At 44.4% G+C, this 24508-nt stretch overlaps 1 protein-coding gene across 2 annotated transcripts in view; it reads left to right on the plus strand.

Moving 5' to 3' along the window:
• Nucleotides 1-12806: 12806 nt before the first annotated feature.
• The window catches only part of TMEM120B (transmembrane protein 120B), a 43354-nt gene continuing 31652 nt past the window's right edge, over nucleotides 12807-24508 (plus strand). For both annotated transcript variants that reach the window (XM_028116483.2, XM_028116484.2), the window contains exon 1: nucleotides 12807-12977. In XM_028116483.2, coding sequence (XP_027972284.1) covers nucleotides 12909-12977 — 69 coding nt within the window. In that variant the 5' untranslated portion in view covers nucleotides 12807-12908. The remainder of the gene's footprint in view (nucleotides 12978-24508) is intronic.

Consider the following 24508-nt stretch of genomic DNA (forward strand, 5'->3'; position numbering starts at 1 on the left):
GAAATTGAAATTGTGTTGCAAATAATACGGACCTCATTCTTTACTCAAAATGTTAGGCTCTGCCTTAGTTCCTTCAGGCTGCTGTGACAAGATAGCACAGGCTGGTATTATAAACAATAGAATTTTATTTCTCAGTCTGGAAGCTGAAAGTCCAAAATAAGGGTGTCAGCATGGTCAGCTAAGTGCCCTCTCTTGGGTTGTAGACTTCTTATTGTATTCTCACATGGTGGGGTCTCTCTCTCTCTTTTTTTTTAAAGATTTTATTTATTTACTTGAGAGAGAGAATGAGAGATAGAGAGCACGAGAGGGAAGAGGGTCAGAGGGAGAAGCAGACTCCCTGCTGAGCAGGGAGCCCGATGTGGGACTCGATCCCGGGACTCCAGGATCATGACCTGAGCTGAAGGCAGTCGCTTAACCAACTGAGCCACCCAGGCACCCAGTGGGGTCTCTTTTATAAGGACACTAATCCCACTTATGAAGGCTCCACTCTCATGGTCTAATCACTTCCCAAAGGCCCCACTTCCTAATACCATCACATTGGGCAGTGGGGTTCCAACATGTGAATTTGGGGGGATAGAGCATTTAGGCCATAGCAGGCTGTAAGTATAAATATTAATAAGAAAATTTCATGATGTTAGGTGCCATTCCAAAGAAGAGTTCTGTATCATAAATCCATTCCCATATCCCAGATTGTCTCATTTAGCTTTTGTAGTAAAACAAACGGCAGGATGTTCTGAGTGGCATATACAGCAATAAGCATTTCTGTAGCTTATTCATTTTCAGGTGGCTGATCTAGGTTGGCCTTGGTTAAGGCAGCCAAGTGTCTCTCTTCCTCCCCATTTCAAATAGCCCGATAGCGGCTTTCCCGAAAACACACTTAGATTTTTTGTAAGCCATCAGCCAAATGAAATACACTTTTCAAAGGTACTTCAAAAAGGCAGAAGGTTCGAACTCTTTTAGGGAGTGTGAACCGCTTTGGAAGACACTTTGGTGTGATCTGGTGCAGTTAAAGGTAAGAGTAATCTTGCCTCTGGCAATGAACTGGCTGTGTACCAGGATAAATAGACACGAAGCCCATTGTAGCATTGTTCTGCATATCCCGAGCAGGAAGTGACCTGACGGTTTTATCAGTGATAACAAAGGTAAACCACTTGTGTACTATTCATACACAAAAACATCCTAACAGTGAAAACATTATAGTCATATGCAGCATAGATGAGTCTTTTTTTTTTTAAAGATTTTATTTATTCATTTGAGACACAGAGAGAGAGAGAGAGAGAGAGAGAGAGAGAGAGAGAGAGAGCATGAGGAGGGGGAGGGGCAGAGGGAGAGGGAGAAGCAGGCTCCTTGCTGAGCCAGGAGCCCGATGTGGGGCTCGATCCCAGGACCCCAGGATCATGACCTGAGCTGAAGGCAGACGGTTAACTGACTGAACCACCCAGGTGCCCCAAAGTTATTACAATATTATTAACTATATTCCCTATGCTGTACATTATATTCCTATGACTTATTTATTTATTTGAGGGAAAGGAAGAGAGAATCTTAAGCAGGCTCCTCACACGGCACAGAGCCCAGCATGGGGCTCATTCTCAAGACCATGAGATCATGACCTGAGCTGAAATCAGGAGTTGGATGCTTAACCGACGGAGCCACCCAGGCGCCCCCAATGACTTACTTGTTTTATAGCTGGAAGGCAGTGTTCTATTTCTTGACCTGGGTTGTTACATGGGAGGTGTTCACCTCATAATTCTTTTTTTTTTTTAATTAAAAAAATTTTATTGAAGTATAATTGACATATAGTGTTATATTAGTTTCAGGTATACAACATTGATTCAATACTTCTATACTTCTATATTGCCCTCCCTTAGATGATCTTCCAGTATCTTTTGTGTGGTGCAATATTTAATATGACATATATATGAATAAGAGCTCTATCTAGCTTTGCTCATTATTGTAATCCTAGTGCCTAGCATGGTGCTTGGCACATAGTAGGCACCCAAAAATATATATTACTTATAACAACTTTTAAGAGGTGAGTGACCTACCATAAAATTCACTCTTTGAGGTGCACAATTCAGTAGTATATTCACAGACTTGTGCAGCCATCAGCACTATCTAATTCCAGAATATTTTCATTATCCCCAAAAGAAACCTCACCCCCTTAGCAGTCACTATCTCTCCCCCCCTCCCCCATCCCCATTCTCTGACAACCACTAATCTGCTTTCTGTCTCTCTGGATTTGCCTGTTCTGGACATTTCCTATACATGGTATCACACAGTTATATGGTCTTTTGTGACCGACTCCTTTCACATAACATAATGATTTCAAGGGTCTTCCGTGTGGTAGCACGTATGAGTACTTCGTTCCGTTCTGGTTTGTTTTTAATTTTTTTTATTAAGTGATCTCTATGCTCAGCATGGGGCTCAAACTGTCCACCAAGAGTCAAGAGTCGCACGCTTCACTGGCTAAGCCAGTCGGGCGTCACACACCATTCTGTTTTTTTGCAGAATAATGTTGCATCATATCGTACATCACATTTTGTTCATCAGTTGACAGACGTTTGGGCTATTTATGCTTTTTGGCTATTTGGAATAATGCTACCATGAATATCTGTGTACAAGTTTTTGTGTAGGCATATGTTTTCTCTCAGTAGTACACCTAGGAGTGGAATTACTGGGTCAGATGATTAGTCCATGTGTGACTTTTTTTTTTAAGATTTTTATTATTTTTTTAAAGTAATCTCTACACCCAACATAAGGGCTCGAACTCACAACCATGAGATTAAGAGTCATACACTCTACCGACTGAGCCAGCCAGGTTCCCCCTCCATGTGTAACTTTTTGAGGAACTGCCAACTGTTTTCCAAAGTGGCTGCACCATTTTACATTCCCACAGGTAACATTATGAGGGTTTTAATTTCTCTATATCTTTGCCAACATTTGGTATTGTCTTTTTAAAAATACATATTTTTAAAGATTTTATTCATCTCTTGGAGAGAGAGAGAGAGAGAGAGCACAAGCAGGGACAGAGAGAGAGGGAGAAGCAGACACCCTGCCAAGCCAGGAGCCCCATGTGGGACTCCATCCCAGGACCCTGAGATCACCACCTGAGCTGAAGGCAGCCGCTTAACCTACTGAGCCACCCAGGCGCCCCTAAAATAAATTTTTAAAAATTAGAAAAAATTTGAGTAATCTCCACACCCAAAGTGGGGCTCAAATTCACAACCCTGAGATTAAAAGTCACCTGCTCGGGCGCCTGGGTGGCTCAGTCGGTTAAGCGGCTGCCTTTGGCTCAGGTCATGATCCCAGGGTCCTGGGATCAAGCCCCACATCGGGCTCCTTGCTCCGCGGGAAGCCTGCTTCTCCCTCTCCACTCCCCCTGCTTGTGTTCCTGCTCTCGCTGTGTCTCTCTGTCAAATAAATAAATAAAATCTTTAAAAAAAAAAAAAGTCACCTGCTCTACGGACTGAGCCAGCCAGGTGACCCTAGTATTGTATTGTCTGTCTTTTTTTTTTTTTTTAAGATTTATTTATTTTAGTGAGAGAGAGAGAGTGGGGGAGGGGCAGAGAGAGAGAGACTGTCCAGCCCACTTCCCACTGAGCGCAGAGCCCCACACATGGGGCTCAGTCTCACAACGCTGAGATCATGACCTGAGCCGAAACCAAGAGTTGGGCACGCTTAACCAACTGCATCACCCAGGCACCCCAATTGTCTATCTTTTTAACTTTAGCCACTCTAGTGGGTGTGAAATGGTATCTCATGATTTGATTTTTATTCCCCAATGACTATAACAATGTTGAACTCAGTAGATATGTGTCAAATGCAGGAATAATCATATAAGTTTCCAGATTAAATAGCTACACCAAAATTTTTACACCATTTTTTAAAAAATTTTTTATTCATTTACTTGAGAGAGAGGGAGAAGCAGACTCCCCGGGCCCCTAGATCATGACCTGAGCTGAAGGCAGACGCTCAACCAACTGAGCCACCCAGGTGCTCCAAGTTTTACACTATTTTTAAAAATTAATACTTCACTTGTTTTGTGGTTCTAGAAGTAGTACGTGCTGAAATGACTATCCCAAAATCAAGGTAGTGGTTACCTTTGTGGGGAGGGAGGGAGAAAGTTATGATTAGGGAAGAGGGACATGGGGTTATCTAGAGTGATGGCAATCTTATTCTTGATGTGGGTCTTAGTTGTACAGATTCTCTTTATAATTTATTTAAACTACATAAAAATTGTGTGTACTTTTCTGTGTGTATATATATATGTCACAATAAAAAGGTTATTGTTGGAAATTTGGAAATTGTTTTGTTTTGTTAAAGATGAAGAGCACTGAAATATTTCTACCACCATACTCTGTGAATGGTAGTTTTTTAGGTGAGAGAAAAAAGAGTATTTGTTAATAAATCTGTTGAACAAGCCTTTTTGCCTTTTGTTGGAAGAAACAGAAATTCTGAGAAGTCGCCAGCAGGTGGTGCAATGAAACAAGACTTAATCTTGTAGCCTAAAAAGCAAACCAAAACAAAAACCTAAGAAGCGGCCAACACTCCGCCTAGTCATTGGAAAACATTTTTGTAAATTTCCTATTATCTACAATCTTCCTCCAATATCTTCCATCATACAAAAGAATCTGGTACATACGGCTTCAGTGGGGAACTGTTAGACTTCCTTCTTCAAATGTATCGAACAAAGAAAAACATAGACACTCGATGTTTTCTCCCTTTTGTTTCACAGAGGACCTTCAAAATAGTAGGAATGGCGGGGGCTCATGATATAGGGCTTTTGTGTCTGCAACAAATGAGGACAGGAAAGGTGTCTACAGATACATTCCTCTTGTATTCTGAGATGGCATTCGGCTTTTGAGGTGAATTAGGAAGTGTTCAGTTTCTAAACCTTTATCAAGCACTTCCTTCCATGCATCTCTGGCCATTGGAGGTTGGGGAAATTTTCACTAGAAAATTAATAATAGAAAGGATAAAATTTTTTTTAAATCTACACCCAAATGGGTCTGAAAAATCAGTGCTTTGTAGTGTACTTGCAGCTTTTCCTTAAGTCTGAGATTGTTAAATAATTTTATATGTATGTAAATCAACTCACAGAAAGGGAGAAAAATATTTGCAATTGTGTATATGATAAGGGACTTGTGTCCGGAATATATAAGAACCCTTACAACTCAACAATAAAGAAGGGAAATAGCCCCATTTAAAAATGAACAAAGGATTAGAATAGACATTTCTCCAAAAGAAGATACATAAATGGTCAATAAACACATGAAAAGACACTCAACATTTTTAGCGATTAAGAAAACACAAAATTAAAACCACAATGAGATACACTCCATACAAAACTGTAAGGATGGCTAAAATGAAAAACACAGACAATAACCAGTGTTGACATGGATGTGGAGAAATTGGAGCCTTCATGCATTGCTAGTGAGGGTGTGAAATGGGCAGCTACTTTGGAAAACAGTTTGGCAGTGCCTCAAAACGTTAAACACAGAGGCACTTGGATGGCTCGGTCGGTTTAAGTGTCTGACTTTGGCTCAGGTCGTGATCTCAGGGTCCTGGGATCAAGCCTCGTGTCAGGCTCTTTGCTCACCAGGGAGTCTGCTTGTCCCTTTCCCTTTCCCTCTCCCCCCTCCCCATCCCCCCCCAACTCGTTCTCTGTCTCTCTTTCTCAAATGGATAAATGAAATCTTTTAAAAACAATGCTAAACACAGGGATTACTCAGCAATCCCGCTCCTAGGTGTAATACCATGAGAAAAGAAAACACATGTCCACACAAAACCTTGTACACAAATGTCATAGCAGCATTATTCATAATAGCCCAAAACTGGAAACAACCTGAATTGCCATCAACCAATGAATGGATAAGCAAAATGTGTACTTCCAGTTTGAGTCTGAAGGCCTGAGAACCAGAACTAATGGTAAAAGTTCTAGCCCAAGTCCAAAGGTCTGAGAAACCAGGAGAGTTAAAAAAATAACAACAAAAAAACCCCAGGAGAGTTGATGCTGTAAATCCCTGCCCGAGGGCAGTAGAAGACTGATGTCCCAGCTAAAGTGGTCAGGCAGAGAGAGAGAGAGAGGGAGAATTCTCCACCTTTTTGTTGTATTCAGACCCTCAACTGATTAGATGAGCCCCCCCCCAACATTGGGGAAGACAATCTGTTTTACTCAGTCTACCGATTCAAATAATCTCTTCCAGAAACTCCATCACAGACACACCAAGAATAACATTTAACCAGACATCTGGGCATTGTGTGGCCTAGTCAAGTTGACATATGAAATTAATCATCACAGTATCTTGATAAAGCTATTATTAAAACTATATATAGGGGCGCCTGGCTGGCTCAGTCAGTAGGGCATGTGACTCTTGATCTCAGAGTTGTGAGTTCAAGCCCCATGTTGGGCATAGAATTTACTTAACAACAACAACAGCAATATATATTACCCTTCAAAACTGTCAAGGTCATGATAACCAAGGAAACACTGAGATAGGAGACTATTAAATACAGGAAGCCTAAGTGCCATGTCAGGTTGAATTCTGGAACAGAAAAAGGACATCAATGGAAAAACTGGAAAAATCTGAATAAAGTCTGGAGGTTTGTTTATAGTAATATGCCTGTGTTAATTTCTTGTGTTTTTTTTTTTAAGATTTAATTAATTTATTTTTGCGAGAGAGAGAGCACACACAAGTAGGGGGGAGAGGCAGAGGGAGAAGCAGACTCCCCACTGAGCAGGGAGCCTGATGCAGGACCCTGGGATCATGACCTGAGTCGAAAGCAGATGCTTAACTGACTGAGCCACTCAGGCGCCAAATTTCTTGGTTTTGATAAAGGTGTCATGGTTACGTAAATTGTCAGCATGAGGGAAAACTGAGTGAAGAGTATGTGGGAACTCTTTGTACTCTCTTTGCAGCTTTGTAAATCTAAAAGTATCCCAAAATAAAATGTTTATTTTTTTTAAAAAACCCAAATATATCGTCAGTGCTTTCTGGTACTTACATAGTGTTGGGCACTTTATCTACATCAGTGCATTAATCCTCACGACAATACTACGAGAGCAACCCCTGTTTATAGAGAAGGTGAATTATGGACTCAAGGTCATGCATCTGACAAGTGGGAGGGCTGGGGTTTGAACTCGGGTTTGGCTGGGCCAAAGAAATCACATGCCCTTCCAGCCAGGACTTACAGCCCCAGTTAGGTGCAGTAATGCAAATAACTGAACAAGGATAGAAAGGGCATTTTGATACCTGAAGAGTAAACACTAAATAAATGAAATTTAATAATAATGCTTGCTGTTTACATTATAAACCTGTGAACTGGGGCACCTGGCTGGCTCAGTCGGAAGAGCATGCATGACTCTTGATCTCAGAGTTGTGAGTTTGAACCCCAGGGTGGGCGTAGAGATTACTTAAATAAATAAAACTTAAAAAAAAAACAAACAAACCATGAAGAGAGGGCGCCTGGGTGGCTCAGTTGGTTAAGTGACTGCTTTCAGCTCAGGTCATGATCCTGGAGTCCTGGGATCGAGTCCCGCATCGGGCTCCCTGCTCAGCAAGGAGACTGCTTCTCCCTCTTACCCTCCCCCCTCTCATGTACTTGCTCTCTCTCTCATTCTCGCTCTCTCAAATAAATAAATAAATCTTTAAAAAAAAATCCATGAACAGAAAGATAGGGGCTTACAATTTCTATCAAGCACCTGAAAAACATTTCAGAAAAAAAAATTCCATCAATTTACATGATGGACTATTTCTGTTATACTAAATTCACCCAATCTTTTTCAGGGTGCAGGAATGACCATGTACCTTTAATCAGTATATACACAATATTTTGGGCTCTACTTTTTTACTTAACACAATTTAATATACCTGTTTACAGGCATCCATTTAGTTCCCATACTGACCATTTTAACAGCCATATCGTATTATATGGAACAGACTACAGCTTCACCGTTTCCCTGCTGTGGGGCATTTGGGATGTTTCCAGCGATCTAAAAAGTGCTGCTATAAACATCTTTGCCCAAATTGCTTGTTAAAATCTTTGGGGACTATTTTGAGCAAGGGCATTTGTGGGAAGCCGATGAAGGAAAAGTCCCTGGAATTTTCATTTCTCCTTGGACAGATGCTCTTTTTTTAGAATTAGCTCTTGGCATCCTGTAACGCGCAAGTAGCTGGATGATCTTGGATAAGTTACTTCACCTCTCTGCAACTTGGACTTTTGCTATTTAAAATGTGGTCCTTGGACCAATGATATTGGCTGGGCTTGTAGAATTACAGGATCGCTGGCCCTTCCTAGCACCTAGTGAATCAGAATCTGCATTTAATGAAATCTTCAGAAGGTAGTTCTTGATCACATTAAAAGATGGAGAAACTACGCCTTAAAATATTCACCTGTCAAACAGGGGAATAGAGATCCTTCCTCAAAGCTGTTGAAGACTAAATGCATTAATGCATATACATGAAGTATATACAAGAGCACCAGGCACATAATGAGCGCTATGTGTTTGCTACTTTTATGACTCTTCCCAGCTAGTTGTACAAAGTCTCAGACTGACAGATTCCTGAGTGCCTTAAAGAGAACAAATAGGGGAGATTTCCCCCTGGTGGTGTGGGCAGGGATAACACACTTTCTCACCCCTCGTGATCAAAGTCCTTAAGCAGAGCCAGATCAAGTCCCAGGGAGCTGACAAGTGAGTCTGAAAGCACTTTGGGCGGGAACCAGGACAGGGTGGCAGCCAGGTAAGATCTGATACTTCTGGCTATGCTTATTGGGGTGGCCAGCCCCTGCCATCTACAAAAGGGCTCGTGAATAATGCATACCGAGTCCTGACCCCACAGAGAGAACAGCCCCTTAGATTTGCAGCCTGACTGCTGGCCAGCCTGCAGAGAAGGTGCACCTGCCCAGATCTCCCTGGGGGACAGGCCCAGCCTCTCCTGCCCACAGGTAGCTTGGGGCAGATGGACCTGCTTGGATTGAGTAGCTGCCGGCAGAGGTGGAGGGGCATCTTCCCAAATCCTCTGCTTGGTGACACTTTTCTCATCCTTCAAGGCCCTGTGTTTCCTTTTTGATTCCACTAACCCCAATTAAGTAAACTTGTTTCTGTTTTTTTCACCATATGAGTGGTCCATATGGTTTTGTAATTTTCATGACATATTATATTGGGAGTCTCAAATTCAGGTGGCCCCAAGGACTACAGTTTGCATAAATACGTGAAGTAGTCTGGGGCAAGACAATTGAGCTTGGTGAGGACTGTGGCAAGTGGCAAGCCCATTGTGAAGGGGATATTTTTACTCTGTTCCAGTCCATTGCTATGCAGGAATGTGAGCCCAGTGTGATGAGATCTTCCCGTTTTTCAAAAGAAAGTAAAAGTTTGGATTTTAGGTGCACCTGGCTGGCTCAGTTGGTAGAGCCTGCAACTCTTGATCATAGGGTTGTAAATTCAAGCCCCAAGCTGGGTGTAGAGATTACTTAAAAAAAAAAATTAAAGTTTGGATTTTAATGTAAAATTGTCCTTTTCATAATTAAATATTTTACATAAATGTTCATAGTGGCTTTATTCATAATCAATCCAAACTGGAAACAATGCAAAGGTCCCTCAGCTGGTGAATGGATAAAGAATGGAGAAGTAAATCCAGCATACAATGAAATATACTCAGCAGAAGAAAAAAAGAAACAAACTATTGATGCACACGGATCCCAAATGCATTATGCTGTCTTCTGCTTCTGGCCAAGATACAGTAACATGGACCAGATTTACCTTCTTTTTTTTTTTTTTTTAAAGATTTTATTTATTTGACAGAGAGAGACACAGCGAGAGAAGGAACACAAGCAGGGGGAGTGGGAGAGGGAGAAGCAGGCTCTCCGCCGAGCAGGGAGCCCGATGCAGGGCTCGATCCCAGGACCCTGGGACCATGACCTGAGCCGAAGGCAGGCGCCTAACGACTGAGCCACCCAGGCGCCCCCAGATTTACCTTCTTATCTGAAACAACCACAAAATGGGGAAAATATACATGAAATTATGTTTTTTATTCAAGACACTGGACATCAGTCAACAGAGGACGGGGCCACTGAGAAACAGGAAACAAATTGTAGGAGTTATTCTAACATTGTCCCATTTATTGTTCCGAGAGCGTTTCCAGGTGATGGTGCAGGGAGGGGATCCTAGGTGAAGCCTGGCAGACCCCGAGTTGAGAAGATAGAGCTGAGAGTCCAGGGGGGCCAAGGAGGTTAGAATTTTAGAGAGGGAACAGCTGCACACAGAGTATCCAGAAGCCCACTGAACCCCCTCCAGCAGTCAGCTGAGCGCTGGTCAACACGTATGCAAGGACAACCACCTGAAGCCAAGGAAAGAACCACCTAAAATGATTAGAAGTAAGAGTGTACAGCATTCACACTGGCCCAGGAATAGTGCCTCGTCCCACCAGCCAGACTGAAAACTTCATGATGTATTGGTCTTGCCTCACGTAGTGGGGGAAAAATCAGCTCTAGACTGAGCACTGTTTTAGTCCCAAGATAAATGTTAAAAGCAAGATTTGAAAGGATAACATTGTTTCTAGGTAATTGCGTCTAATGTAAAGCTCAAGAATATTTTTAGGGAAACTGAAATACAAAAGGAGGGGGAGGGAGAAGGTGGGGAGAAAGAGAAGAAAAAGGGGTGGAGGAAGGGAACCGATCAACAAGGTAAAATTCACAATGCCTGACATTCCATCAGCAATAACCAGGCATGCAAACAAGCCTTGTTTCACTTTTACTGAGAGGTATTGTTATGAGTTGAACTGTGCCTCCCAAAGATATGCTGAAGTTCCAGCCTCCAGGGATGAAAATCATAATTCAAAGTCGGTCATTAATTAGCTGGGAATCTTGAGTAAGTCACGCTTTTATTCAGGCATCAGTTAAGAATTCTGAATATTTCTCTGTGTGCTTAGGTGTATATTTCCCAGAGTTTTTAGAGTGGTTTGTGAACCCCAAAAGTTGAGAACCTCTGCAGTAGATGATCTTTCATGTTTATTCCTTCAACAAATATTAAGGGCCTACTATGTGCCAAGCTCTGGGGATACGATGATGACCAAGACAGAGAAAAGATCCCTGAGATCTCATGCAGATTATATACCCATGGAGGGATTCATACAACCAACATGGAGACAAACACTTTCACACAATGGTAACTTATATGAAGGAAATAAGACAGGTGACATATAAGTGACTGGGACGAGGCATGAAGCTCTGGGTATTCAGGACAGGTCTTTTTTCTAGAGGTGTTGTTACTGTTTGAATTGTGTCCCCCAGAAAGATATGCTGAAGTTCTAATACCCATTACCTCAGAAGGTTGTCCTTATTTGGAAACAGGGTCTTTGCAGATGTAATTAGTTCAACTTAGGTGAGGTCATGCTGGAGTGAGTGGACCCTTAAATCCAGTAAGATTGGTGTCTCTATAAGAGGAGAGGACACGGAGACAAGCACACAAGGAAGAAGGCCATGTAACAACAGAGGCAGAGACTGGAGGGATGAAGCTGCAAGCCAAGGAATGCTAAGGATTGAGGGCCACACTACAAGCTAGGAAGAAGCAAGGAAAGATTTTACCCAGTCTTGGAGCATGTCTTTGCTGACACCTTGATTTCATACTTCTAGGCTCCAGAACTGTGACAGAATACATTTCTATTGTTTAAGCCACTCAGTTTGTGGTATTTAAACAGCGCAGTTTCCGGTATTTAAACAGCACAATTTGTGGTTAAGGCAGATCCAGGATCGATCGATCTATCTATCGATCGATTTTTCTTTTCTTTTCTTTCTTTCTTTCTTCTTTCTTTCTTTCCTTCCTTCCTTCCTTCTTTCCTTTCCTTCCTTCCTTTCCTTCCTTCCTTCCTTTCCTTCCTTCTCTTTCCTTTCTTTCCTTTTTCTTTCCTTCCTTCCTTCCTTCCTTTTTTCTTTCTTTTGTAATTAGGCTCCATGTCCAACATGAAGCTTGAACTCAGGACTCTGAGATCAAGAGTTGCTTGCTCTACCCACTGAGCCAGCCAGGTGCCCCAGCAGCCCTAGGAAATTAATACAGGTGTCATTTGAACTAAGGCTTGAATGATGACAAAAAGGCAACCATATGAAGATTTAGAGGAAATGTTCCCTCAAGGGTAGGAAGAGGAAAAAACAGTGTCAGGAAGTACTGATCCGGGGGAGTGAGATAGGAGATGTGACTGGGAAGCTAGGCAGGGATAGATCTTGTAGGTCCATGCAGGCAGAGGGAGGCAGTGGTATCATACGAGCGACAGACACAGCTGTCGAGAGAGTCACGCAGAATCTTAGGGGGCAGGAGTCTAGGATGTATTCGTTGCAGTAAGTCATGACCTGGTAAGACGACGGGTCCCTCTCTGCGCTTCCCCGCCCTGCCTGGCGACCTTGCTGGATGGTCAATGTCAGTTCTAGCATTCCAGGCCGTTGGCTTTGGCTCTGGTTAGGCAATGCCAAGGAGTGGTGAGCTTTCACCTCCCCCAAATCTTCCATCCTCCCGACTCCAGACATCCCAAATAAACACAATCTAAGTAAAATCAGCTCTGCAAATGCAGCTTGTGGACAAGTTCCCCAGCCTCAGCTGGGAGAGACTGGAAGCGCAGAAGCATTCTCAAGGGGGCAGCAACAGACCCTGCCAAGACCCGCAAAACTAGCCGGCGCGCGGGCGCGCGGGGGAGGAGCTAGGGGAGGTGCGTGCGCATGCGCGGGGTCCTGCCTCCCGGCGAGGGGGTGGGGCGGGCGCTGGGGCGGGGGCTGTGACGTCAGGTGCGCGCGTGGCTCCGGCTGCGCAAGAACAGCTGGTGCCTCCGAAGGCGGCCGGCGAGCTGAGGGGCTGGGGTGCTGGTGGCCGCCCGCGCCACGCTGCGGGAGCTGCCGCCGCCGCCGCCTCGCACCGTCGCACCATGTCCGGCCAGCTGGAGCGTTGCGAGCGCGAGTGGCACGAGCTGGAGGGAGAATTTCAGGAATTGCAGGTAGGGCCGGGCCACCTGGTCGCGCAACTCTGCTACCTGCGGTGCAGTGCCTTCCCCTTTCTGCTAACCCAGCCGGGGCGGTGGGGACCATCAGGGTCCAGGCGGCTGCCTCTGGCTGGGCACTGTGGGGCTGGTGGTCCGCGTGGGCCAGCACCCGCCTATCTCCCAGCACTTCAGTTCTTCATCCACTTGGGGCGCCCGGTCGAAGCTCCCCATTACCCCGCCTTCGCACCGGCTCTTTGCTCCGCGCGCCTCCTTCTCTGCAGAAAGTTGGTCTGTGGTCTCTGAGGGGAAGTTCCAGGTGTGTCATGTGGGGGAGGCCTGAGGGGACAGATATGTGCTGGAACTGACAGTACAGCCCAGCCCCCACCTCCGCAGGGGTCTCCCCTAACCGCACCCCCGTCCACCTGCTTTTGGCAGCCCCACTTCTCTGTTCTGGTGGGGTAGCCATCTCTTCTGCAACTACATTTTGAGAGATGTGCTTGGGAGCCGTTCACCTTGAACCCCTAGGGTTTGAGCAGAGACTAGGGAACCCTGTTCTGCGTCTTTGGGGGCTCTGGTGTCTGTGCCCTCTTCTGTGCCGCTGCTGCAGGCTGAGTTTGGCGTTGTGGATGGCATCTGTCAGTTCTGACAGCTGGGTTGTCTCCCTCCGTGATAGAGGCTTCTCCCAGCCCTCACCCATCTGGCCCAGGACCTTATACCCGGTAGGGTGAGGGCAGATATAAGAGAGGTCCCTTGAGAAAATTGCCCCAGTGGGGTCCTGGCAGGAGGAACTGTTCCTGGAAGGAGGTTCAGACAGGTCTCAGCTACCAACTCAGGCGACTAGAGACACCTCATATGAAACCCTGGGGTTGGCCAAGAGGGACTCCTGGACCAGTTTGGGAGATGGGGCTTTTTCCTCTCAAGCTACTAGATTGTGTTTGTTTTCTCTGAAGTTGGACTCTGTTTGCCCGAAATCACATTGCACAGCTCCACCCCACTTCTTCCTATCCTTGGCTGGAGCAATGACATTTTCCCTGTCCATGTACCTCTTGTCTCCAGTTGGTGGGCCTCTTACTGTGTCCAGAGGAGGGGAGAGGAGATTGTTTGTGATGGGGCTTCTGGACCTGAGGCAGTAGGCCCTGATGTTTAAAGAGAGGGGTGCTGCAGAGACGGAGCAGGAAGGTGGGGGCGAGGGGTCTGTTCTAGGAATGAGCAGAGAAAAAGTATCCAGAACCAGTATGCCTTTCTTGGCCTGTGCAGCATGTGTGGGTTGGTGCCCTTTCCTTCAGGTCCAGGGCTTGGGGGGGGGGGGGGGGCAACCCAATTCCCAGGGGATCCTTCTGGCTGCAGTCCCATCGAGAAGATTCAACTGCCTCTTAACACTTTGTCTTACCGGACTGTCAGGTCATGTTCAGCTGTGGAGTCATGGAAGGGGTGTTAGGGTTGGGAGTGGGAGAAGACTTTTGTTTTTGTTTTTTAAAGATTTTATTTATTTATTTGTCAGAGAGAGAGAGAGCACAAGCAGGGGGAGTGGCAGGGAGAGGGAGAAGCAGGCTCCCCGCTGAGCAGGGAGCCTGACGTGGGGCTCGATTCCAGGACCCTGGGATCATGACCTGAGCCGAAGGCAGTCACTTAACCTACTGAGCCACCCAGGTGCCCGGGAGAAGCGTTTTATTGTGTGGAGTTTTTGTTCCTGAATTCCTCTCCCTTCCCTGCCTTACTCTAGGAGGAGGAGTTGTCCTAACACTTCAGAGCCATGCAATTAATGCAATCAACAGCAATTAGATAGCTAGTCTTGGCAAGCAGAGCTTGCAAAGGAGACGTTTGATTTGTTGTTGTGTTCTTACTTGGGATCTTTGGGGTTCCGGTGTGTGAGGGACAGAGAGGAATTGGGAATTCTGGATTTTGTCCCCTGGTGCACATCAAGGGCTGGAGAACAGCTGACTGGGGGGAAACCGTGGTGTCCCCTACTCAGTTCTTCGGCAATGGGGGTACTGGAATGGCCTGGGCCTTTGGGGAGCAGGGACCCTGCTGGCCTCAGGCTTTGGTGGACAACTCCTGGGTCAGAGGCCAGTGATAGATGGAAGGCCACAGAGTGCCCCGTGAGTCAAGGTCATAGACATTGTCTATATCTTCATAGATGAGGAAACTGAAGCTTGAGAATCTAATTCAGTCAACTGGGATCACACAGCTCTTGAGTGGTAAAGCTGCTACTAGAACTTAGTACTCTAAATGCTTAGTATGGATGTCTGTTATTGTGCTGGGAGGCCTGTCTCTCTCTTCTCACTTCCATATCCCCCATAATAAATATGAGAGCTTTGAACTCCTGAGATGAAAGTTTCTGGGATTTGTGTATAATAAGTAGGGTGTACATTGTCATTGGGTATGTGTTGGACAGACTTTCAGATATGAGACATTTATTGGAGAGCAGGGAAGTCACAACAGGTAGGCAGGTGGACAGATTGGAACTAGAAAGGAAGGATTAATTTTTTTACCAGAAAATTCCTGTCTATCTTTATTTGCCTATATCTGCCTCTGAATCTGGGATTTGTAGGTTTCGTGTTTGTATCTTTCTGATTCTGTCTTTCTTGGGGTCATAGCTAATATCTCTGTGTTTCACCTCTCCTTCCCTTTTTCAAATGAAGGGAGGAAAGAGAAAACCTAATTGTCAGACCCCAGAGGATTGGAAAGGTCTTTGGAATCCCCGCCCTGCAAAAGTCATAATCTCTGGGACTTTCTAGAGGAGAGGATCTGTTTTCTTTTGACTGTGCTTTGTCTCTGCCAGGGCCTCACTAGACTCAGGGGCAAGGTCAAGTGGCTATGGGGGCTTCGGTTTTGGCTGGCTGGGATTTCAGCCATGCTGGTGAATTGAGCATCAGTCTGAGACCAGCACATGTTTGGCCCTGTGGCCTGTGGTGTGATCACAGAAGGTCACTTACAGACACGGTGGCAGGTGATTTAATAAGCGTTTCCTGACTTGCATCACTGGAAACCTGACCCCACCCCTTCCCATCCAGAAAGGAGGTGGCCGGAAGGGCCTTTCCCTAAACCTAAGCTCACAGAAATGCAGGGGCCTGGTGGGCCACTGTAAAGATTTTGGCCTTTCCTACCAATGAAACGGGCACCCCTCTGGCTGCTGTGTATGGAATAGACACGAGAGGGACAGGGTAGAAGCAAGAAGGTCAGTATTATTTTATTAAAACCCTACGAAATAGATCTTGTTATCCCATTTTACAGAGGGAAAATCATATACCCGAAGTCATATGTCTTGTAAGTGCTGGAGTCAGGATTCAAACCCAGGCTGTTGAACGTCAAGGTCTGTACTCTTAACCACTTACCTAAGGCAGGTCTGTGCCCTGGGTACTCTTTTCGTTTCTCTTCCATCTTGCATTGCCTTATGGGTCTCTGTCTTTAGAAGTGCGTTGTGTGGGGCGCCTGGGTGGCTCAGTTGGTTAAGCGACTGCCTTCGGCTCAGGTCATGATCCTGGAGTCCCGGGGTCGAGTCCCGCATCGGGCTCCCTGCTCAGCAGGGAGTCTACTTCTTCCTCTGACCCTCTTCCCTCTCGTGCTCTCTATCTCTCATTCTCTCTCTCTCTCAAATAAATAAATAAAATCTTTAAAAAAAAAAAAAAAAAAAGAAGTGCGTTGTGTGGAAAGAACCCTGGACAGGGAGTCACAGTTCCTGGGTTCGGGCCTGAGGCCTGCACCTGTCTAGTATCTAACCGTTAGCAAGCCACCTCTCTGAGCTTGAGTTTCTTTATCTAAAAAACAAAGGCTGACAGTAATAACGGTAAGAGCTAACTGTATGATACATGGATGATTCCATTTAATCTAAATGACCAACCCTGCTTAATACTGAGGCTAAGAGATGTTAAGTAACTTGGAAGTCATGGAATTTTGGAATTTGAACCCAGGTCTGCTGTGTACATCAGATATTTTTTGGGTTCCTAACACTGTGGGCTCCCAAAGTATCTTGAGACCCTTGGCTCTGGAAAGAAACTTTTGAACTTGTGGGGTCTCATTTCATTTGTACAGTGCTTTATATATGCAACAAATATATATATAATATAAATATATATGTAATAAAGCACTGCGTATATATAATACACTAGTCAGGATTCTTAGTTGCAAGTGACAGAAACCCCGTTCTACTGGCTTTAAGCCAAAAGAATTTATTAGCTCACATATTGGGAAATCCAGTGACAAATGGCTTCAGGCCAGGCTAGATCCAGGGGCTCCAGTGAATTGTCTGTGTGTGTGTCTCTCTCTGTTTCTTCTTCTTCCTTTCTTTTCCCCTAAGATTTTATTTATTTATTTATTTTAGAGACGTGTGTGTGTGTGTGTGTGTGTGCGCGCGTGCACGGGCAAGTTTGGGGGAGGAGCAGAGGGAGAGGGACAAGCAGACTCTGTGCTAAGAGCAGAGCCCGAGGTGGGGCTCAGTCCCATGACCCAGAGACCATGACCCTAGCCGAAACCAAGAGTTGGACGCATAACCGACTAGCCACCCAGGCACCCCCCGCTTCTGTTTCTTCTATATCAGCCTTATTCTCAGGCAGTCTCTCCCATGTTGGGGTGACCCCAGGCTGACATCTACCAGCTTAGCAAATCTGGCCAAAACAGAGCATCTTTTCCCTGGTAATTCCAGCAGGAGTCCCAGGGCCAACTCTCATTGTCCCCACGTGGGTCACATGATTATCCCTTACTTAACCAGTCACTGTGGCACGGATTGGCTGGGCCTTGGTTTTCATGTCTCCGCTGGAGCCCAGGACTGGAATGAGGGCCACTCAAACCATATGAAATAAAAATGAGGGAGGGATAGTCCTATAAAGGAAAATGAAAATACTGATAGTAAAAAAAGAGAGAGGGATGCTGGACAGGCATCTCTTGGGGAGTAATAGAAACAGTCTATATCTGTAATTCCCAGACTGTGTCAAGGTACCCCCAAGGAGCTGCATCAAGCTCTCAGTGACACTATGGGATAATTTCAATTTTCAAGGGAAACACAATGACATCTGTCATACACCTCTTAAACTGCTAACTTGGGGTATTTCGTACTTGCACATTAGATCACACTACGTTCTTTTTGATGTCATATCTTTGTAAAGTTAGGTTTTTAATGATCTATGATTAAAATCAGGTACTGTGAGAAAATCCATGTGGAAAAAGAAATGAGGTTGACAGTGTCCCATCTGATTCCAAGGTTTGAGAATTTGTGCAGAGCCCAATAGGCACACACATCCCATTAGTAAATAATTTTGGTTATTTTGGAATGAAATAAAAACGTTTTTGTCAATCTCTGCGTATTCTTTTTTTCCCCCCAAAAAGGCTACTGAGTTGTTAGGACATAAATACTTTTCAATTATTTGGCCTGAGGACTGTGGAAAGTGTACTGAGACATGAAAGGCATGGTGAACCGGCAAAGTTTGTGAACCTTTGTTTTATGTCCTGATTGTGGTGGTGTTTACACAATTGTATATATTTGCCAGAATTCCTTGAGTTGTACACCTGGAAATTGATGAATTGATATGTAAATTATACCTCAATAAAACTGATTTTAAAAAAAATAAACCAGTATATGGCCTGTTACATATACCTCATCTCCTAACCTCTTCACAGCTGAGGAAACTGAGATACAAACAGCTTATATGACTGCTAAGAAGTGACAGACTCTGGATATGAAGAGTTTAGGTTATTCTGCCTCCCAAATGTCTGACACCCATGTCTAATACCCGCACTTACTGCTCCTGTAACAGACATCACGAATCAATCCTGGCACATGACTCAGAATTCTTTCCAATGTAGAATTGATGCTGTTTCGTTGAAGTCAACTTGCCATCCTTAGTGATGTTTTCATGGTGATGAGTCTTAGTGAAGTATACTCAGCATCCAGAAATGTTTATTTGAACTCGATTCCTTGGAAAGAGAATTATATAAATGTAATCTCTCAGAAACTTCCAGTAGAGAGAAACGCTGCTATCAGACACCACATTTTGGTGCATCCTACTGGGTTGCCCACCAACTTGCAATGCTTCTGGGCCAGACCCCTGTCTGAAAAGGCCATGAGATTCCATTGCTGGCAATTCTTGCAGTACATGTGGACTCAGGTTCTGGATCTTATGATTTAGCCAAGTTGTACTGAGCGGGCATTTCCAGATGTTTCACAGCCATGCCAAGACCTTGAATCATTAACCTCATTTTCCCATTGGGGCAGAGCTTGGGTCCTCAGAGAACAGGAGAGGCAGCAGATTGCCTAAGCCTCCACCAGAAACCCACTTGTTTGTGTCTTCTACACGTGGCGTAAAAGGATGGTAATTAGCCGTGTAGGAAAGGAGGTATGGGCATCCCAGCTCACAGAGCCAATGTTAGCGCTTCTCTCTCTCCCTCTCTTTTAATCCATCCTGCATGTTTAGAAGTAATACATAGCCGCAAAGTTAAATATCCAAGTAGAGATGTTCAAGAATTTTCAGAACTCTTGTTTGTAACAACTAAATACTGGAAACCTAATGTTCTTCCAAATGGGTGATTCCACTGAACATCCGTAGAGTGGGGTATGATGAACAGAATGAATAAACTAGAGCTACATGTGTCAACATGGATAAATGTTTTTTTTTAAAGATTTTATTTATTTATTTGAGAGAGAGACAGAATGAGAGAAAGCACATGAGATGGGGGGAGGGTCAGAGGGAGAAGCAGACTCCCTGTCGAGCAGGGAGCCTGATGCGGGACTTGATCCAGGGACTCCAGGATCATGACCTGAGCTGAAGGCAGTCGCTTAACCAACTGAGCCACCCAGGTGCCCCTGGATAAATGTTTTTAAAAGAAGAGCAACATTGAGTGGAAAGTTGCAGAGACATATATATAGTATGACATGTATGATAAAATTAACATTCAAAACAATACTATGTATTGCTTGCTGATACATGTTTATATAGTACAGGGGAGTGATATGGGCCAGATTCAGTATAGGGGAGATTGGGCAGGATCCTGGTGAAAAGCAAATGACGCTCCAGAAGGATCTCACTCAAAGGAATTTAAAGAAGGGACTATTTGCAAAGGTGTGGCAGTTTAAGGGTGAGGCCCCTAGAGCTGGGGCCAGTCCTGTTCCTAAAGGAGTAGAGGGAGGGGGGCCATCACCAGAGCTTGGCCAAAGCTTGTTGCTGGGGAAGGAGAGCTGCAGAACAGGAGGTGTAATGGTTGAAGGCTGCAGCAAAACAGAGGAGGCAGGAAGAACAAATACCCCAGCTTCTGTCTCTTCCTGTTGTGCATCCCGTAGGCTAATCCCAAGTGGGAGGCAGGGTAAGGGAGTCCAGGGAATGGAGTCCATAGGGGTCAGCCTCCTCTGGGCACAGAGAAAGAATTGATCTGGGGTGAGCATGGGGGCAGAAATAACCAGCAAAGGGGTTCCCCTCTTGGGCTTTTTTTTTTTTCAAAGATTTTATTTATTTATTTGACAGAGACATAGCAAGAGAGGGAACACAAGCAGGGGGAGTGGGAGAGGGAGAAGCAGGCTTCCTGCACAGCAGGGAGCCCGAGGAGGGGCTCTATCCCAGGACCCTGGGATCATGACACGAGCCGAAGGCAGACGCCTAACGACTGAGCCACCCAGGCGCCCCACTTAGGGGGCTTTTAATAACTCTCTGTGTACTACTATTATTTCTTTTTTTTTTTTAATTTTTTTAAAGATTTTATTTATTTATTTGAGAGAGAGAATGAGATAGAGAGAGAGCATGAGAGGGGGGAGGGTCCGAGGGAGAAGCAGACTCCCCGCCGAGCAGGGAGCCCGATGCGGGACTCGATCCCGGGACTCCAGGATCATGACCTGAGCCGAAGGCAGTCGCTTAACCGACTGAGCCACTCAGGCGCCCTGTGTACTACTATTATTTCTTAAACTGAGGGTGAGAATATGAGTGCTGATGTTTATTTTCTATCAGTTATATGATTTTCTGTCTTTTTTTGTATGCCTGAAATATTTCATAATAAAATGAGCAGGAGACCAGAAAGTAACCCAACAGTACCAAAAGGCTTATAAAGAAAAACAGCTCTGGGGCGCCTGGCTGGCTCAGTTGGAAGAGTATGCGACTCTTGATCTTGGGGTCATGAGTTCAAGCCCCATGTTGGGTGTAGAGACTACTTAAATAAAACTGAAAGAGAAGATGAAAGGCAGCTCTATAGGTTCACTGTCAATTATTTACATGATTATGACCATGCAGGTATTATTTACTGCAGAATCGGGTAGTGTACTATGCTTGTATTTTCTCTTTTGGAGATTTTAACTAAATTCATATAGTTAGCATTTGATTCTTTACTGGCAATGCTTGCTTATAATTATCCTCTTTTTTTTTTTTTTTTTTTTTTTTTTTTTTACGGCCTAAAGCTCCATCCTTAGATACTCTATCAAGTGTGTTTCTTTTCTTTGGCCTTGAACTAGACAAGTTAGGGGATGGCGGGGGGGGGGGTGGGGAGGGCTCCCGAATGGAGTCTTTTCTTTCTTTCTTCTGCAGCTGCTTGTCTGCTTTGGTGCCCCCAGCACTCTGGGTTATTTTTAGAGGTAGCAACTCGATGTGGGAGTCAATCACATTTAATAAGCTGGTACTCCCTGCACCGGTTGCAGAGTGCGGACTCCCTGTGTTTGGTGTTTCCCATGTTCCAATCCACCGCTGCCAAGTTTAGAAATAGAAATAGTGGTTTGGCAGTTTGTCATTTTCTTTAAAAGTTAAACATACATTTACCATATGACCAGTAATTCCATTCCTAGGTATCTACCCAAGAGAAATGAAAATAGGTCTGCACAAAGATTTGTACATGTTCATGGAAGTATTATTTATAATAGTCAAAAAGTGGAAATAACTGGAATGTCTGATAACAGGTGATTGGATAAACAAAGTGTGATGCATCTATACTAAATTTTTATTGTTAAGTAGCAATAAAAGCAGAATAACACGTGCTCCCCCCCTACTATCCGAAAGTACAGCCTTCCAATGAAACCTTTCATAAACCAGAATGGTGTAAAGCGAAGAGTATCCCCTGCTTTCTGAAAGTTCGAGTTACACCACTGCTTTTTCGAAAGACCTCCATTAGTACCTGTTTTTGCTAACCAAAAGAGATCCGAAGAGGATTTTCACTTTTATGAAAAAAGTCATTACCTTACTAATTGCGGTCTTTCATAAAAGCAAAAGCAAAATGGCATAACGGGAACTTTCAGGAAGCAGGGATCCTTGTGTATGCTACAACATGAATAAACCTCAGAAACGTGATGCTGAGTGAAAGAAGCCAGACCCCAAACCACATATGGTATGACTCCATTTATATGGACTATCCAGAAAAGACAAATCTATAGGGACAGAAGGTAGATTAGTTGTTGCCAGCAGGCTGAAGGGAGGGGTGTGGGGGGAGCAGCGATGTTGTCATAGACGTGAGGGATCTTACTGGGTGGTGAAATATCCTGAAACTGGCTATGCCAATAGTTGGATAGCTTGGTAAATATATAGGCATCACTGAGTTGTACACATAAAATGAGTGAGTTTTATGGTATGTGAATTATACCTCAAAGCTGTTAAAAAATGATGGCTTAAGTTTTTGGTTTGTAGAAAAAAACACCCAATTTGATTGTTCGGCGATCTACATTTTGGGGTGCCTATTTAGTTAGTGGCTTGATGAAGGATTCATTCGACAGGGCTCCAAGTCCTTGTTTTTGGTGTCTTTAGGATGATAGTGCCCAGGGCAAGAGGTTGGTAATAATGAGTCCCAAGGTTTGTGGCTTCTGTTCTTACCTGGTGTGATTAACTTTGCCCAGAAGGAAAACTCTGTGCTTTGGCATTTTAATCTAGATTCTGACACTTGCCTCTGAAATGATGACCTTCAATCCAATCTGGCAAAGCCAAACCAAATAAAACAGGATTTGTTTGTGTAATTGGGAAGCCAAAGGTATACCATCTTCAAATATGAGTCGATCTAGGGGCTCAAATGAAACCATCAAGGCTCAGCCTTCATCTGCCTCTGCCCTGTTTTCCCATCAGTTGGATTCATGCTCAAGCAAGACAGCTCCATTAACTCTGGGCTCACATGAGCTCTTCCTCCTTCAAACTAGTGGAAGAAGAGCTTCTCTTTTTCAGCAGTTCTGATAAAAACTACCCCCCCACCCCGCCCCAGCAATTGAGATTTGTTGGTTTTGAATGCCTGTCCCTGAATTAGCCAGTTGGGTCTGGAGGCTGATACTCTGATTGACCAGGCCCGGGTCATATGCCCTGGAACCTGGGGCAGGTTCAACCCCATTCCTAGCCAGATTTCAGTAACTGAGTGTGGGGAGGGCTGGATTTCCAAAGAAACTGTGGAGACATTAACCAGAAGGGGAATATCTGCCTAGTTGGCAAAAACAACAGAAGGCTTCCATATGGTGACCAGTTCCTTTTGAGGCTACAGGTTCAAGGCTGACTGGATGAAAGCCAGGATTGGATTGCTGCAGTGTGGCTCATCCTGCCCCTGGAAGAAGCATTTCAAAGCACAGGTCTAATTGAGGGTCTTCTGGAGACACCTTCATGTGCAGAGAATAGCCAGGGATTCCAAGGGAAGACAAGAATTGTATTCCCCACCTCCCAGAACCACCCATGGACAGTCCATCAAGAAACAGCTGTTGTAGGGGCGCCTGGGTGGCTCAGTCGTTAAGCGTCTGCCTTCGATGCCCAGGTCATGATCCCAAGGTCCTGGGATTGAGCCCCACATCAGGCTCCCTGCTCAGTGGGAAGCCTGCTTCTCCCTCTCCCTCTGCCCCCGGTTGTGTTCCCTCTCTCGCTGTGTCTCTCTCTGTCAAATAAATAAAATCTTAAAAAAAAAAAAAAGCACTCTAAAAAAAAAAAGAAACAGCTGTTGTAAAATGGTGCAGCTGGGAAAATGGTATGGTGGTTCCTAAAAAAATATTAAATATAGAATTACTATTTGATCTAGCAATCCCGCTTCTGGGTATATACCCAAAAGAACCGAGAGCAGGGACTCCAAACAGGTACCTATACTCCCAAATGGTCATAGTAACATTATTCACAATAGTCAAGATATGGAAGCAGCCCAAGTGTCCATCGAATGATGAATGGATAAAGAAGATGTGGTAGATATATATACAATGGAATATTATTCAGTCATAAGAGAATGAAATCTTGCCATTTGGAATGATGTGGATGGAGCTAGAAGGTATTATGCTAGGCGAAAATAAGTCAGAGAAAGACAAATACCATATGGTTTCACTCATATGTAGAATTTAAGAAACAAAACAAGCAAAGGGGGAATAAAGAGGCAAATCAAGAAACAAACTCTTAACTATAGAGAACAAACTGACCATTACCAGAGGAGAGGGGAGAGGGAGATGGGTTAAATAGGTGATGGGGATGAAGGAGGGCACTTGTGATGAGCACCTGGTGATGTATGGAATTGTTGAATCACTGTATTGTATACCTGAAAGTAATATAACACTTTTTATTAACTAACTGGAATTTTAAAAAATGTAATCACTTATCTCCCCTTGCCCCCCAAAAAGCTCCCTGCATTTTCTTCCCAAAATA

Source organism: Eumetopias jubatus, unplaced genomic scaffold, assembly GCF_037043125.1.
Source record: "Eumetopias jubatus isolate StellerSeaLion01/CBP00866 unplaced genomic scaffold, mEumJub1_p1.0 scaffold_16, whole genome shotgun sequence".
NCBI classification, from domain to species: Eukaryota; Metazoa; Chordata; class Mammalia; order Carnivora; family Otariidae; genus Eumetopias; species Eumetopias jubatus.